Raw genomic sequence first — 14,726 nt, forward strand, 5'->3', positions numbered from 1 at the left:
ACACTGCTCACAGCCCAAACGCAAGATGTTTGCAGAGGAGAGAAGTTTTGAAACAGGGTATGAGAGGATAGCAGGACCATCAACAGATGTTGCTGATTGCTCTCAGATGAGTGATTGATTTAATATTTGATTAAGGAAATGATAGGAAATAGCACAGCTCTGATTTTTGTTTTTCTGATGGGGCCTTGATAACATTCCTTCCTATGCATTTATTTATTTATCAATCAAATTTTATAGTCTTATCTATCAAAGTTAATAATTAAAACTTCTTTATTGCATCACAGTTAAGACACCAATAATAATGCCAAGACACAGAGGCACTGGTCCAATTCCAAGTGCAATGTGGAAATCACTTTCAATGAATTCACTTTGTAAGAAATGGGGTCCTTTCAAGCAAATGTGCATTTGCTCACCTATCAGCTTGACCCTCCTGCTGTGGACTATAAACTGGTGGCATTCTTTGGACAGCTGAGCAAGCAAGGACCAGGGATGATAGATAAAGTACCTGAGGGGTTAGAGAGATGGCTTCGAAGGTAAGGTGTCAGCTCTGAAAGCCTGTGGGCCTGAGTACAGATTCCCAGAACCCATGAAAAAGCCAGGCATGGCTGTGAACATCTGTAATGCCAGCAGAGTGGGCGGGAGACAGGCAGGTCCCTGGAGCTCTCTCTTACCAACCAGTCTAGCAGAAATGGTGAGTTCCAGGTTCAGTGAAGAGACCTGGAACCCTCGAAGAGTAAGATGGTAAGCCATTGAGGAAGTCATTCTGACACCAACATCTGGCTCATTCATGGGCACACGCTCTGATACACACAGTGTAAGCACAAAAGCACACACATGCGCGCGCGCACGCATACACACACACACACACACACATATATTTAATATATATATTTAACACAGAGAGAGATACACAGATACAACACACATCAAAATAAATAGATAAAGTCATTATAAAGTAAAATACTTCATCTGATGCAGCTCTTTGCCAGTTGTGCCATACACCACCCACTACACTGGCTAAATTTGACTTTTGTTTTGTTTTGAGACATGGTTTCTTTATGTAGCCTTGGTTGTCCTAGAACTAACTCTGTAGACCAGGCTGACCTTGAACTCACAGAGATCTGCCTACCTCTGCCTCCCAAGTTCTGGGATTGAAGACATGAGCCACCACTGCCTAGTACCCTGTTGTTGTTGTTGTTGTTTTTACTCTTTGCTCTCTGGGGGCCCACCAACCATCTCCCAAATAAATACACAGAGATTTATTCTTACTTTGGAATGCCCAGACTTAGTTTGGCTTGTTTCTAGACAGTTTTTCTTAACTTAAATTATCCCATCTACCTTTATGCCTCTGGGCTTTTACCTTTCTCTATTTCTGTATGTCTTTCTTTCCTTCTTATGTGTCTGGCTGTGTGGCAGGGTAGCTGGCTCCTGGCACCCTCCGCTCCTCTGTTTCTAGTTGTCCTCTTTCCATTCTTCTTCTCCTCCTATTTATTCTCTCTGCCTGCCAGCCCTGCATATCCTTTCTCCTGCCTACCTGTGGGCCATACAGATCTTTATTAGACAAATCAGGTGTTTTATACAGGCAAAGTAACACAGCTTCACAGAGTTAAACAAATGCAACGTAAAAGAATGCAACACATCTTTGCATCATTAGACTAATATTCTATAGTATAAACAAATATAACACATCTTTAAGTAATATTCTACAACAGTGACCTTTGACTTTTGATATTGTAGGTTAGAACCCAGAGCTACATTTTTTTTCCACTAACTAACACCAGAGGAACACACCATCATTTCTGGAACCTCTTTATCACATTATTTATATTTTAGCAAGATTTACAAAAATGTGATTTTTTTTAGAGAACAATCTGTATATTAGTTTCAATTTTAATAAACTGTAACTTACTTTGAGGCCTGACACTAATACTACACTATTAACATCACTTACTGCAGGCTTTGTAGATATACTAGATATGTTGTGTCCTTCACCAAGACAGGTATTATCATTTATTTTGAAGAACCAGGGACAGTCAGAGATTAACCAAAGTATCCTCCAGTTATCAGGTACCCTGATCTGCTGCCTCAGGCTCCATCCTCAGTCCTGTCCTACAGAGATGAGAGACTGTCTTCCTGTGCCTTCTCCCTCCTGCTTCTCTTTCCTGTGTTCCATGCTCTTTGGAGTATGGCTGTAACTGAGCATTTCATGTGGCCAAAGTTGATGTTCCTGGGAGTTTCCTTTATCAAGGATTAAAGACTGACCTCCATTGATACTGCTCAAGTCTTGATACTGACTTCAGTGTGACTTTCCTGTGACCTGGCCACAGGGAAGTTACTGAAAGTCTCATGACTTATTCATGAAATCTGCTTTTACCTGATAAAGTAAAAGGGAAAGCCTGGCGTTCAGTTATGCTAAATATGGTATCTACCAGGCCATAGCTAAGAAGCTATTCTAGCTTAGTGTCTAAACACTTGATTTGTTTTTATACACTACTCAGATAGGTATCAAAGATTTATGCATTTTAATTTCATGTTTGAAGGTTTGTTTGTACAGCAATTGGCTGACTTATCCCTGGAGAGAGATTGGCTGCTTGCCCTGTCAAGGGCAACAGAATCCTCAATATCACTGTGGAGTGAGCAGACTGCTTGTTCCCCACTCCCTAGTGTTTAAGTGTCGAGTCATGTAACAAACCTCTTTTATCCATAGTCATTCCTGTACTCCCAAAGAAGATTTCAGTGTACAGAATATTTGGCACAGTATCAACATAGTTTTCAAAAGTCATTAGTGTTGTGAATATAAAAGCAAGTTAGAAGAGAAGGCCTAGTGAATACTTAACTCTTTTCACCACTCTCAACCATTTCTGGTGTTTTTTACTTCATAGAGACAGTTGTGATGACTACTGGACACTAAATGTAGAACCAGGACTCAAATCTTTCTTGGTAAAGCATTTATTTGCAATGCCATTTATGTTTTAAACTGTAAATCATCTATAAAATAACTTGACCACCTTACAAGTTTTTTACAGATTAGAAAATGCTCTGCTTATGACATAGTATCTAGATATAATTATATGATACAATTTTCCTTAGCTGTGTTCAACAACTTACATTTTTATTATTTCACCTAATATTTGATATGTATCTACTTACTTTTATCACTAGAAATTATGGACTTAATCTTATTGTTTTATTTTTATTTTTCTACAAATTTTTGGCTTTTAAAAGTCATTGTTTTAAACTCAGCATGCACATGGGTGTGTGTGTGTGTGTGTGTGTGTGTGTGTGTGTGTGCGCTCGCGCGTAAAATGTACCTTGTGACATGATAGCAGAAAGAATAGACTACAAATCATAATGACTTAACTTTACAAGACCCTGCACATTGATAAGCAATGAAAAAGTACCTGCACATGCTTCTTCTTGTGGTGCTCGGGCTTGAATTCAGAACCCTGTGAATGAAAGGAAAGTATCATAACAGTGAGCTACATTCTCAACCTTCTACAAAGTTTTTGAAGAATGGTTTCCTTCAACAGAGTTTTCTATTGTTATGATTTTTTTATATTACTTAAGTTTTTAAGTACACTTTAAGGTGTATTTGACAAAGATGACCTATGTATAAAATGGCTAACTATAAGTCATTTAAGTTATAAAGGCTGATTGAATTTAGAACTCATTATTTATTTTAGAAGGTCTGAAAGCCACACATTTGGTAATGCTCTGGAATCACTACAGTCCTTGGAATTACTTGTGTCCACAGCTAAAATGTATTATAATTTTAAAAAAGAAAACACAGGAGGACCAAGTATGGCAAAACATTCAGGAAGACCAGAAAATCCATGAATGTATGCTTCTTTGTGCTCCCTCCATGAAGGGGCCAATGTCTTTGTGTTCTTTAATAGAGTGAGGGAAGATGTCATAATATGTGCACCATATTTCTTCCCCGAGAAGCCCTTGGTTCCCAGCACTGTCAGGCAGGCATGCTGTTCTCAACAGGCATAGAAATCCACCCTCTGCAGAGACAGTTGCTCTGCAGGAACAATCCTGCATTTCAAAGACCAAATTCTAACCACAAAGCAACTTTTAAGGATGGTACAACTTCTTCTCAATTCCATTCATATATGATTTACCCTCTCTTTTCTTTCACATCAAACTCTTTTTACATTTTGATTATTAGATGTTATTTATACAGAATAACAGCTTCTACCATGACTTTTTTTTTTAAATACACGTTTGTAATGTGTTTTACCCTTTCCACCTCTCCCTAGTCCCCTTCCATTTTTAGTTAGTCCATTTCTTCTTTCAAGATTCATTAACTCTTTTATGTGTATGGAAGTCTTAAATATATTCTTTGTGTCAGAATTGGTTATAGGCCTATCTACGAGGAATGGCTTCACTGTTCCTATGAATAAAACATATCAGAGTTGAAGAGAATATTAAATGAACAAGTTTCTGTTCATGGCTTCTTGGGAATGAAAAGACTCCCTCACCTTCTGTATCATCTCACTTCCTGATGGTGGAAGAAGCAGAAAGACCGGCAGTTTTGACAAGCCTTAACCCCAAACCCCCACACCCATACTAGGATGTTTGTGACTAGTCAGAAACACGTGCTCTTTTTTTTTGGTTTTTTTTTCTTTTTTTTTTTTTTTTTTTTTTTTTTTTTTTTTTTTTTTTTTGTTTTTTGAGACAGGGTTTCTCTATGTAGCTTTGCGCCTTTCCTGGAACTCACTTGGTAGCCCAGCTGGCCTCAAACTCACAGAGATCCGCCTGCCTCTGCCTCCCAAGTGCCGGGATTAAAGGCATGTGCCACCACCGCGATGGCCATTTTCTGAACTAAAGTTTGTAATATTTGGTCTGGTGGTAAAGGGGGACAAGGAGATGGAACAATTGGCTGCATTTATCTACCCATCAACTAGGTTTGCATGTTTGTTCAGGCAAGCTTCCACAGCAGTACAGTTCCACCGACACCAAGACTTGAAAGAAAATTTGATTACTAACTGCTCTGTATATCAAGTACCATAAGTTTATTTTCTTGCTGCTCATTAATTACATTTTTCATTTAAAACATGGCAAAATAGAATTATATTTTATGTATTGGATATCAATTTTTTTAAAGTTAGTCAACACCACTATGAAAATTTTTTTCTACACTGCATAATTTTAAGTATTAATTTGAACTTCTAGAAGTATGGAGATGGTTCAATATATAAAAGTACTTGTTCTGCAAACATAAAGACCTAAGTTTGAATCCCTAGCACCCATACAAAACAATGAGGCATGAATGCACATGCCAGTGACCCCAGCATTGGGGATAAATGGATCCCAAAAGCTTTCTTGCGAGCCTAGATTGCAGATAGAATTAAATGTTCTTTAATACAACATTTGAAGGGTTATAAAAAAGGTGACCAAGAAAACATTATCAAGAACAACAGATATGATGTAAAAGAAAGATAATTATTAAAAAATTAACATTTTTAAAGAAATGCAATAAAAACATAAGAGTATTTCTACACAGTTATATGTTAGTGATCACAATATGAGTAAATAGAATAAATTCAAATACTGAATATATGCATACATCTTGACACTTCCAAGACTTGTCAGGAAGGGAATGTGAAATATTTCTAGAGTAATGAAGGGTTAAGTCTTATATAATAAATGGGGAAGCAGAATGGCACTGAAATATGCCTGGAAGTATGAGAGAGGAAGGATTTTGTCAATCACTGGAATCAGGATGAAACATAAAGGAAGGTGAGGGCAGTTACCTTGCAGCAAAATCACACAGCGAGTGACAGGCTGTTTTCACCTGTGTGTTGTGAAACTGGCCAGAAGCAGCATGGCAGGCCTCTGCACTAATCCCTTTGAAACTCTGTTGCATTATTAGCAGGGATCACAGTTACTAGCCCTTTGCAATATTATTGTTTAAATCAGTGCTTCGTAACCTTCTCAATGCTGTGATCCTTTAATACAGTTCCTCATGTTGTAGTGACTCCAACCACAAAATTATTTGTGTTGCTACTTCATGATTGTAATTTTGCTGCTGTTATCGTAAAGTAAGCATCTGATATGCAGGATATCTGGTATGTGACCCCTGTGAAAGGGCTGTTGGACTCCCAAAAGGGTCATGACCCACAGGTTGAAAAGTGCTAGTTTAAATGAAAAAAATAAAAAGTGAGATATTGATGCTAAAACAGAAATAAACAATAAAATAAAGTATGTATGTATTTATTTATTCATAAAGTAAAATAATAATAACTTGTGTGTATAACCATGTGTTATAAATCATACAATTTACCACATATATAATAAATAAGAATAAAGCAGAACACAGTTTTCTAGTTAAGTCAAGAAATTCCAATGCAATAAGTCCTAATTGAGTGCTGTGAAAAACTAAGTAGATGGAGTATAGCTTCAAGTCAGTGCCTGTCTTCAGGCAGCTCACACATGGAGCAGGCATTTAGAATCACAAATTGCAAGTGTTCGTGATGGCAAGGTGCTCTGGAGTGGAAGGAGCTCTCTAATGTGCTCAAATTACCACTGACCTTTATGAAATGTTATAATAGGATTAAGAAGAGACCGTAACTGGAGTGCATATTAGAGTTCAAAATGCATTGCCTAGAGATTCCGGAACTATTGCAAGACAATAGAAAATTAATTTTAGTCATGCTCTCTGTAGGGAAATTAGCATTGAAAGATTAGACATGCTCCTTGCACAAGATAGTAGAACATTGAGTTGGTAAAACTGCTCAACTAATTGTACTTATCTCCATCACACCCCATGTGATCTTTGTGAAACTGTGAAGGCAGAATTTGGATAACTAACCACTAATTCAAACTTTCATTAACTTGTTCATTCATCCTGTAAAGCTTTGCAATTTTGTGCATGTCACATACTGTATGAATTCATAGTGATGTGTCTAAGGAGTAAACTGTGAGCCCTGACTTCATAGAGTGTAGAAGCAAAGGCACATGAGCAGTTATAGTCAAGTGTCATAGGTGCAAGAAGAGAACACACAACACTGGGCAATAATTGAGGGAGTGAAGGTAACTGTAGCAGCAGGGAGGAAGGAAGGTGACAAAATTGCTTTATCAGACTTCATTTTTCTATGTTAATCCCAAGAAAAATTGCTTATTGAACACTTAACCATTTTCAAAGTACTATAGAAATAAAGAAGAACAATATGAGTCATAGGATGTATAAAAGTAGGGTTATAGCAAACTACAAGGAACTCCAACTGGCATACTGTTATCAACCATGCTTGCTGTCTGTGAGGCTAAATACTTACCAGGGTGTCATGACATGTCTCAGCATTGATTAGCTAAACACACAACATAAATGTGCTGGCATGGGTCACTGACACATTCACACAAAATAAAACAAAGCATAGTTTCTACAGACAGAGATATCAAGTCAAGTATGATAACTTTAATTATTGTCAATACTAATCATAAACACATGTTCAAACAAATTGAGGTAAACTTTTAGAGCCCTTTAATAACATCACAATACAAATGACCTGTTGTGAAAAGAACTGAGACAGATGCAAAGTTATATAAGACCTATGACTTACGTTGCATTGGAAGAAATGTAGACTCTCTTCAGAAGCAACAACTAGCATTTGTCACTGTAGTCTCTACTGTCGAGACTCAATTGGCATAATGTGTCCAGTACTGGATGTCATGAATATTACATCTTAAAATGTGAGTTGCTGTGTCCTCAACTTGAAGGCCAGAAATACCTTAAGTAGCAAGTGAGGCAAAGAATGCAACATAAAAGAGAAACAGTGGAAACAGATGTGGACAGCTGTGAACAGGTGATCAGAAAGCACAGGGCAGAAGTCCAAGTAAGCAATTACGTGGTCACAAGAAGTTTGGACTACTGCAGTAATAGGATAAAGTTCATGTACTCAACTAGACAGAATTGGATCCTTCTTGATGATTTGTGACTCAGCAGAAAGATTGGGATGAAGGGTAGGCAACACACTCTGTAATGCTAAGAGATAAGAGCAAAGTGAGAAACCATCACAGAAAGTAATGGGGCAGAAGAGTGACAGCTGAATATATACACTGGACACTGAAAACCAAGCAGAAGTCTTAGCCTTGAAGAAGTGAATGGAATTGGTTGCAATGGAGAGAAAGTCATCATTTCATAGTGTCTTATTTTTTTCTCCCTGGAGTAGGTGTGGTGTCTTTACAAGCCAAGTCTACAGTTGGTATTGACTTTCTTGTCTTGAACAGTCAGAACTATAGAGCTGATCAAGTTTCCAAAATAATTCATTATCCTGCTACTCTATTGTGTAATCAACTCATTGCTAGTGACGCTTATTAGTGGAGCAGTCTCCCAGAGGTTAATCACAGTGCTAGGTCAGAGGATGGGAAGACGAATGGAGCTTGTGCTTTGTGGTCAAGGAGCCACACTTCAACAAGCAATGGAGACTCGCTGGGAGTTTTCAAGCTAGCAAGTAGTAGGCTAAGATCTAGAATATCTAACTGCAAATGAAAGAACATGTTTAATGGGTGAACATGTTCTAAAAATGCAGGCCAGTTTACAACATTTCTTCAAATACATTGAATGTAATATATAGAAATATATGAAATATATGAACTAAGCTATTCAAATATTTTCCTAGATGAGAGAAGTAGTTTATAGAGAATATGTAAAGAAAAATTAAATCATTTTGGAATTTTCAAGGAACATACTAATATATTCTCTTTAAAAAACATTAAATAATACAAGCATGAAGTTTCACCACATTTTTAGTAAATTGCTAATACACATGTAGAAACGGAACATACAAATTTTTACTTAAAATAATTATTTAAAAACAAATAATGTTTTAATAATGAGATGTAGAGGTTCCTCATTTCATCCAGCTGTACAACTCCAGAGTATGCACCATTTATGGAGGTTTTGTTGTTCCTTTTGTGATACTACCTAATCTACCAAATTTCAGTGTTAATACATTTAAAAGTCACCCTGAATCTCAGTGCTTTCCCACATATCTCTTCCTGTGTGTGTACAGCTGTCATTATGTATGTGTGTGCATTTATGTCTGTGCATATGTCTGTAATTGTAAGTGCATGTGTGCATCTGTGCATACAAGTATATATGTATGTGTGTATATGCATATGCATTTGTTTATATGTATATATATTGCTCAAATTTCTAAAGGTCTTATAATAAAAAACCTAGAGTCAGATATTGGGGTAAATGCTGAAAGATCAGAGAGACAAAGGAACAAGTCACAGTTATTTCTCACCTCAGCATCTCCATGAACCCTCTGACTGAATGTCCCTGAGTCCTCAGCTGGAAAAAGGCTCCAATAGAAAAGGCTTCAGCCATTCTGTCTCCTCATGCCTTATATAACTTTCTCCACCCAGGCATTATTCTTCTTTCCTAGTGCTGGGATTAAAGGTGTATGTGCTTCCCAAATACTGGTAGCAGAGGCATGAGGTCTCAGGTGCTGGGATTAAAAGTGTGTGACTCCCAAGTATTGGGATTAAAGTTGTGTGCCACCACTGCCTGCCTGGCTCTGTTTCTCTCCTAAACTGACTCAATCTCATGTAGTTCAGGGTGGCTCTGAACTCACAGAAATCCAGATGGATATCTGCCTCCTGAGTGCTAGGATAAAAGGTGTGTGCCACCACTTGTAGATGTAATTAAATAAGAAACACAGAGTCAAATGCAGAGTTAAAAGCCCAGAGATCAGAGAGCAGTAGCTAAGAGCTGAGACCACCTTCTTACCACCCGCTGCCCCTGCCGTCCTTCCCCTCAAAAAGAGACCTACTTCCTGTGTGTCTGGCTTTTTATTGACTTTCTGTTCTACCTTCTCATTGGTTGTAAACTCAACCACATGACCTCGTCGTCACTGCCTGTCTATACAGACTTCCAGGTCTTTATGGTTGGTATTGAGATTAAAGGCCTGTGTTTCCATGCTGGCTGCATCCTTGAACACACAGAGATCTGCCTGTCATGTGATCGGGATTAAGAATGTGCGCTACCACTGCCAGACTTCTGCTAAATGGCTTGTTATTAGCTCTGACCCCCAGGCACTTCTATTTATTAACATACAAAAAAATCACATTTCAGCACAAATAAAATATCACCCTAACCACTGCCTGGCCTCTATGTTTAATTGAGTGGCTTGTTCTATCCTGTGAACTTCAGGCAAATTTTATTATGGTACACATCATTTGTACCATATATTTGTGGCTATGTATGTATGTATATATATATATATATTTATATATATGTATATATATATAAAGAGGCTTATATACCTTTCTCTGATAGATAGATAGATAGATAGATAGATAGATAGATAGATAGATAGATAGGGCTATATGTCTGTGTAAGTGTGTGTGTGTATGTTGTATGTATGTGTGTGTATATATATGTATATATATATGTATATATATATGTGTATATATATATGTATGTATATATATATATATATGCATATGAAGACAGAGCAGGGGTATGCTGGAGGGAGGGGGATTCCAAAATTTAAGTGATCTACAGTCACAAAATTTGAAATCAGTGAATTTTAAATTTACACTACTGCCACAGGGTGGTGCCATAACAGAAATTGTGGCAAGTAAATGGGAATTCTTCCAGCATTTTCTCTGAATCTACATAATTTTCCATTATGCTTATACCTGCTATTATAACTTGAAGTTCTAGCATAATTAAGTTATTTTGTATGTGCTGTGCAAACTGTAACCTCGCTGACAGTAAACTAAGTGTGTTGAGGTTTTGCAAACTGAATAACTGGCTATTAAAATGTAGTTTAATTTTTTGAGATAAAAATAAGTTAAACTGAAATGATATTACAAAGGCCCTTTGAGCAGTGATCTTTGTGTACACAGACCAGAAAGTATGGAGCTAAGTAAATGAGTGCTTCAATGCTGGTGACAATGACCAAATTGTCCAGTTAAAGGGTCTGGCCATTAACCTGTCAATCAACATTTGAACTTTTTTGTCAGATCCTTGTATCTGAATAATCTGTCTTTTTAAAATGTTGCTACCTGACAGAAACGTGACTTAATTAAGGCTAAATTTACTATAATTTAATAATAGTAAGTCATGTAATCCATAGCAATGTTGAAGATGTTTAAAAACCTACAGAGAGGCCAGGCAGTGGTCCACACCTTTAGTTCCAGCTCTTGGGAGACAGAGGCACGGGGATCTCTGTCTCTGTGAGTTCAAGGCCAACCTGTTCTACAAATCGAGTTCCAGGACAGCTAGGATTGTTACACAGAGAAACCCTGTCTTGAAAAATCAAAAAAGAAAACATACAGAGACTTGTTGTGGTTTGAGTTAATGAACTGTCAGCTCATATCATTAGCCAATTTCCATTTTTTTAAGCGGAAATGTTCTTTTGTGTGATCATCAGAGGCTTCCATGAACTATAAATATGTTACTTAATTTGTGTGCTAAGATTTTTCTCTTAATTTGTCACTCATTAAAATTTTAACTTTCAAATAAGATTTTATTTTTAGGTGATCAAATATGAAAGGTCTTTTTTTTTCCTTTTAGTGTTAAAAAGGTAGAGCTGGAAAAATGATTCAGAGGCTAAGAGCACTTACTACTCTTACAAAAAACACTGATTCTGTTCCCAGCACCCAGTCTAGGCAGCTCAAAACTGCCTATAACTCCACTTCCAGGGAATCCAAATTCCTTTGGTGGCATTAGCAGGAATCTGTATACATATGGCACACATAAATTCACTCATGTGTGCACATGAACACACAAATGTTTTAAATAATAATACATCATTAAAATAAAAAGGTAGCTTTCTTCTGTAATGATTTGAAACTTTACCCTTATTGTTCTAGTTCAAATATAGTCTGAATAGTCCTGTATTTAGATAGTTATATTCTGCTCCAAAGTTGTCCAAAAGTTTATATACTCAAATACACTTGGTCACAAAATTATCGTCACATCACACAATGGGGTCAGATATAAGGGTTTTGCATGAAGTCCCGTACCCACCCTGATGAGTGCCAGAGACAAAAGACCTGCTTGGAGTCCCATGCTTCAAGTGAGTGGCTTCGGTCTAAACACACATTTTCCTTATTCCAAATTCAGCATTTCAACTATCCTGCTGCAGACTCTTGTTTGAGATGAAAATAGGTTATCCCTTTTTTTTACTGTGATTCCTTTCAGTAGCCCAGGAACATTCCAGCTGCAGCAGCTTCCCATGCCAGAACGGTGGAACCTGCATCAGTGGGAGAGGCAGTTTCATCTGTGCTTGCCGGCACCCTTTCACGGGGGACACCTGCGCTGTCAAGAGCCTGGCAGATAACACCTTAGCACCAGGTACAAGTCTTACCTTCTTATGCTTTGCAGTGTCACGTACAAACACACGCTGGAAATAGTTGTGAAAGACCATTTGTGCCTTCATAGCCTGTTTTTTTTCCTGTTTTCTTCACTTCCATAGATTGGTGTTAGTTGTACATTTGCTCAGAGAGTGCAACACTCCTGGCCCCGAGGCTGCTCAGCTGGACAGGGTACTGGCAGGCAGCTGACACCTCGGTTTGATGCTCAGCTCCCACAGGGAAAGGGGAGGATTAACTTCTGAAAGCTAGCCTATGGCTTACATGCACACATACATAAAATAAAAATATTAAATTTAATGTAGCACTCCTGACTTTTATATAAGAAAATGTGTGCAGCATTTTTAATGTATATATTTTAAATACACAATCTTCAATGACCCCAGAATATTTCAAGTCAGACTTTCCCTATTTCCTATGTTCAAGAGTACATTTTAGTCCATTTTAAATCTTTCCTAAGTGTATGGGGCATTAATTACACAGAAACTTGCTTTTGCCTGCTTCTCCTTGATGAGCAAAGCTTCATTTCACTTCAGTCTCAGCCTCTAGAAATTATCACAGAAACTTGACTCTCCATCATGGAGGCTTCAGTCCCTACAGGGCATTCTGGCATCCTATAAAGGATGCGCTTTGAATTCCTTTATCTCTAGGGAGCATAAAGCAGTGTGGAGATGATCTTGCAGGCATTTCTACAGGAGAGTTGAGGGATGTCACAATTGACCCTGATCTAAATGGAGAAACTGAGGCTCCGGGAGACTGTTTCCACATACTTTAGCCCACAGTGGAGGCAGGCATCCAGACACATGGGCATTGCTCAGTTTGATAGAGACCTTTGTGCTTCTGCCAAGAGTGTATGGCAGAGATAAAATGAGAACTGTAGGAGGAAAAACAAGATAAAAACATGAAAAATAACTCTTGCCATGTTTTTCCTTGAACAGATTTTTCCAAAGGATCTTACAGATATGCTCCGATGGTGGCGTTTTTCGTATCTCACACTCATGGAATGACAAAACCTGGTCCTATCCTGTTCAATGATCTAAGTGTCAATTATGGGGCTTCATATAACCCAAGCACTGGAAGGTTCAGAATTCCATACCTTGGAGTGTACATATTCAGATATACTATTGAGTCATTCAGTGCCCACATCTCAGGGTTTTTAGTGGTTGATGGCGTAGACAAGCTTACATTTGAGTCTGAAAATACTGACAATGAAATACATTGTGATAGAGTTTTGACTGGAGAGGCCTTATTTGAATTAAACTACGGGCAAGAAGTGTGGTTGCGTCTTGTAAAAGGAACAATTCCAATCAAATACCCACCCGTGACCACATTTAGTGGGTTCTTGTTATACCGCACCTAAGATTGTCTGAGAGGCAGACTGAAATGTCGCTCCAAAGCTCTCTCTCTCTTTATCTATCCTTGCACACATCTGCTCCCTTGTGGTGTTTCTACACTAAATAAGAAATGTCTTTTAAAAGTCTAAATGGTTATTTCATAAAATGTTTGGATAGCCTGTGCAAAAGGGATTCTCACCCCTAAGGAAATGCAGAGGCCCGGAAACCAAATGTGTATGCTACTATGTGCATGTCTACCTATGCTTCTTCATTGTGAGTCTTTCCAGGGTAGAATAAAATGTCAGCCACGTGCTATTACCAGTCACAGCAGACTTGCCAAAGAAACTGAAATTTTGCTGTATTCTTTGTATATAACCATAGAATAAGAATGTTCTAGAATAAAAAACTCAAATAAATAATTCCAAGGCAAAAAAATGCCCATTTCCAACTTTTATTTTTGCTTTACTGTTGAGTTGATCAGTTTTATATACTAACATTTATAGTTTATGTTCAAAACTAAGGAAAGTAAAGTAGAAAAATAAAATATGCTTAAATATTCTCTTTTCAAAATTGGAAAAAATATGGAGAAATTACTGACACCTATTTGAAAATTATTTACACCTAATTGTATGGATATCAATCTGCATTCCTTCTCTGCCTGCATTACATAAAATCTGTGTGAAGACAATTACAATGCTTTTTGATTCATATTCTTTTATTATTGGGTTATGGGGAAATTTGGAGTTTCCTTTTGTGGACTCTTAGTTTTAATAATAAAGGATTTTAAAGATGGATGCTGAAGGAAGCTCAGGTCCCATTTCTTTAAGGTTTGAGCAAATGTAGCAGCCATATATTTGGGCAGCTGCCAAGAGGAGACAGACAGAGAAGAAAGGCATGAACTTTTCTTCCTTTTTCCATTTTTTCATCTGTATTGTGTGTGTGTGTGTGTGTGTGTGTGTGTGTGTGTGTGTGTGTGTGTGTATGTGTGTGCATATGTGCCTGTGTGGATGTGTGTGGTGTGCATATATATACATGGATGTTTTTTGCACATGTGTAAGC

The 14,726-nt window shown here is 37.6% G+C and overlaps 1 protein-coding gene across 1 annotated transcript in view; it reads left to right on the forward strand.

The window, feature by feature from the left end:
- Mmrn1 (multimerin 1) overlaps positions 1–14,355 on the forward strand; it is a 46,460-nt gene extending 32,105 nt beyond the window's left edge. Inside the window, 2 exon segments of the mRNA XM_028889271.2 lie at positions 12,164–12,316; positions 13,272–14,355. Of these exon segments, the coding sequence (XP_028745104.1) occupies positions 12,164–12,316; positions 13,272–13,693 (575 nt within the window). The 3' untranslated portion in view covers positions 13,694–14,355.
- The last annotated feature ends 371 nt before the right edge of the window (positions 14,356–14,726 follow it).

Source organism: Peromyscus leucopus, chromosome 3, assembly GCF_004664715.2.
Source record: "Peromyscus leucopus breed LL Stock chromosome 3, UCI_PerLeu_2.1, whole genome shotgun sequence".
NCBI lineage: Eukaryota > Metazoa > Chordata > Mammalia > Rodentia > Cricetidae > Peromyscus > Peromyscus leucopus.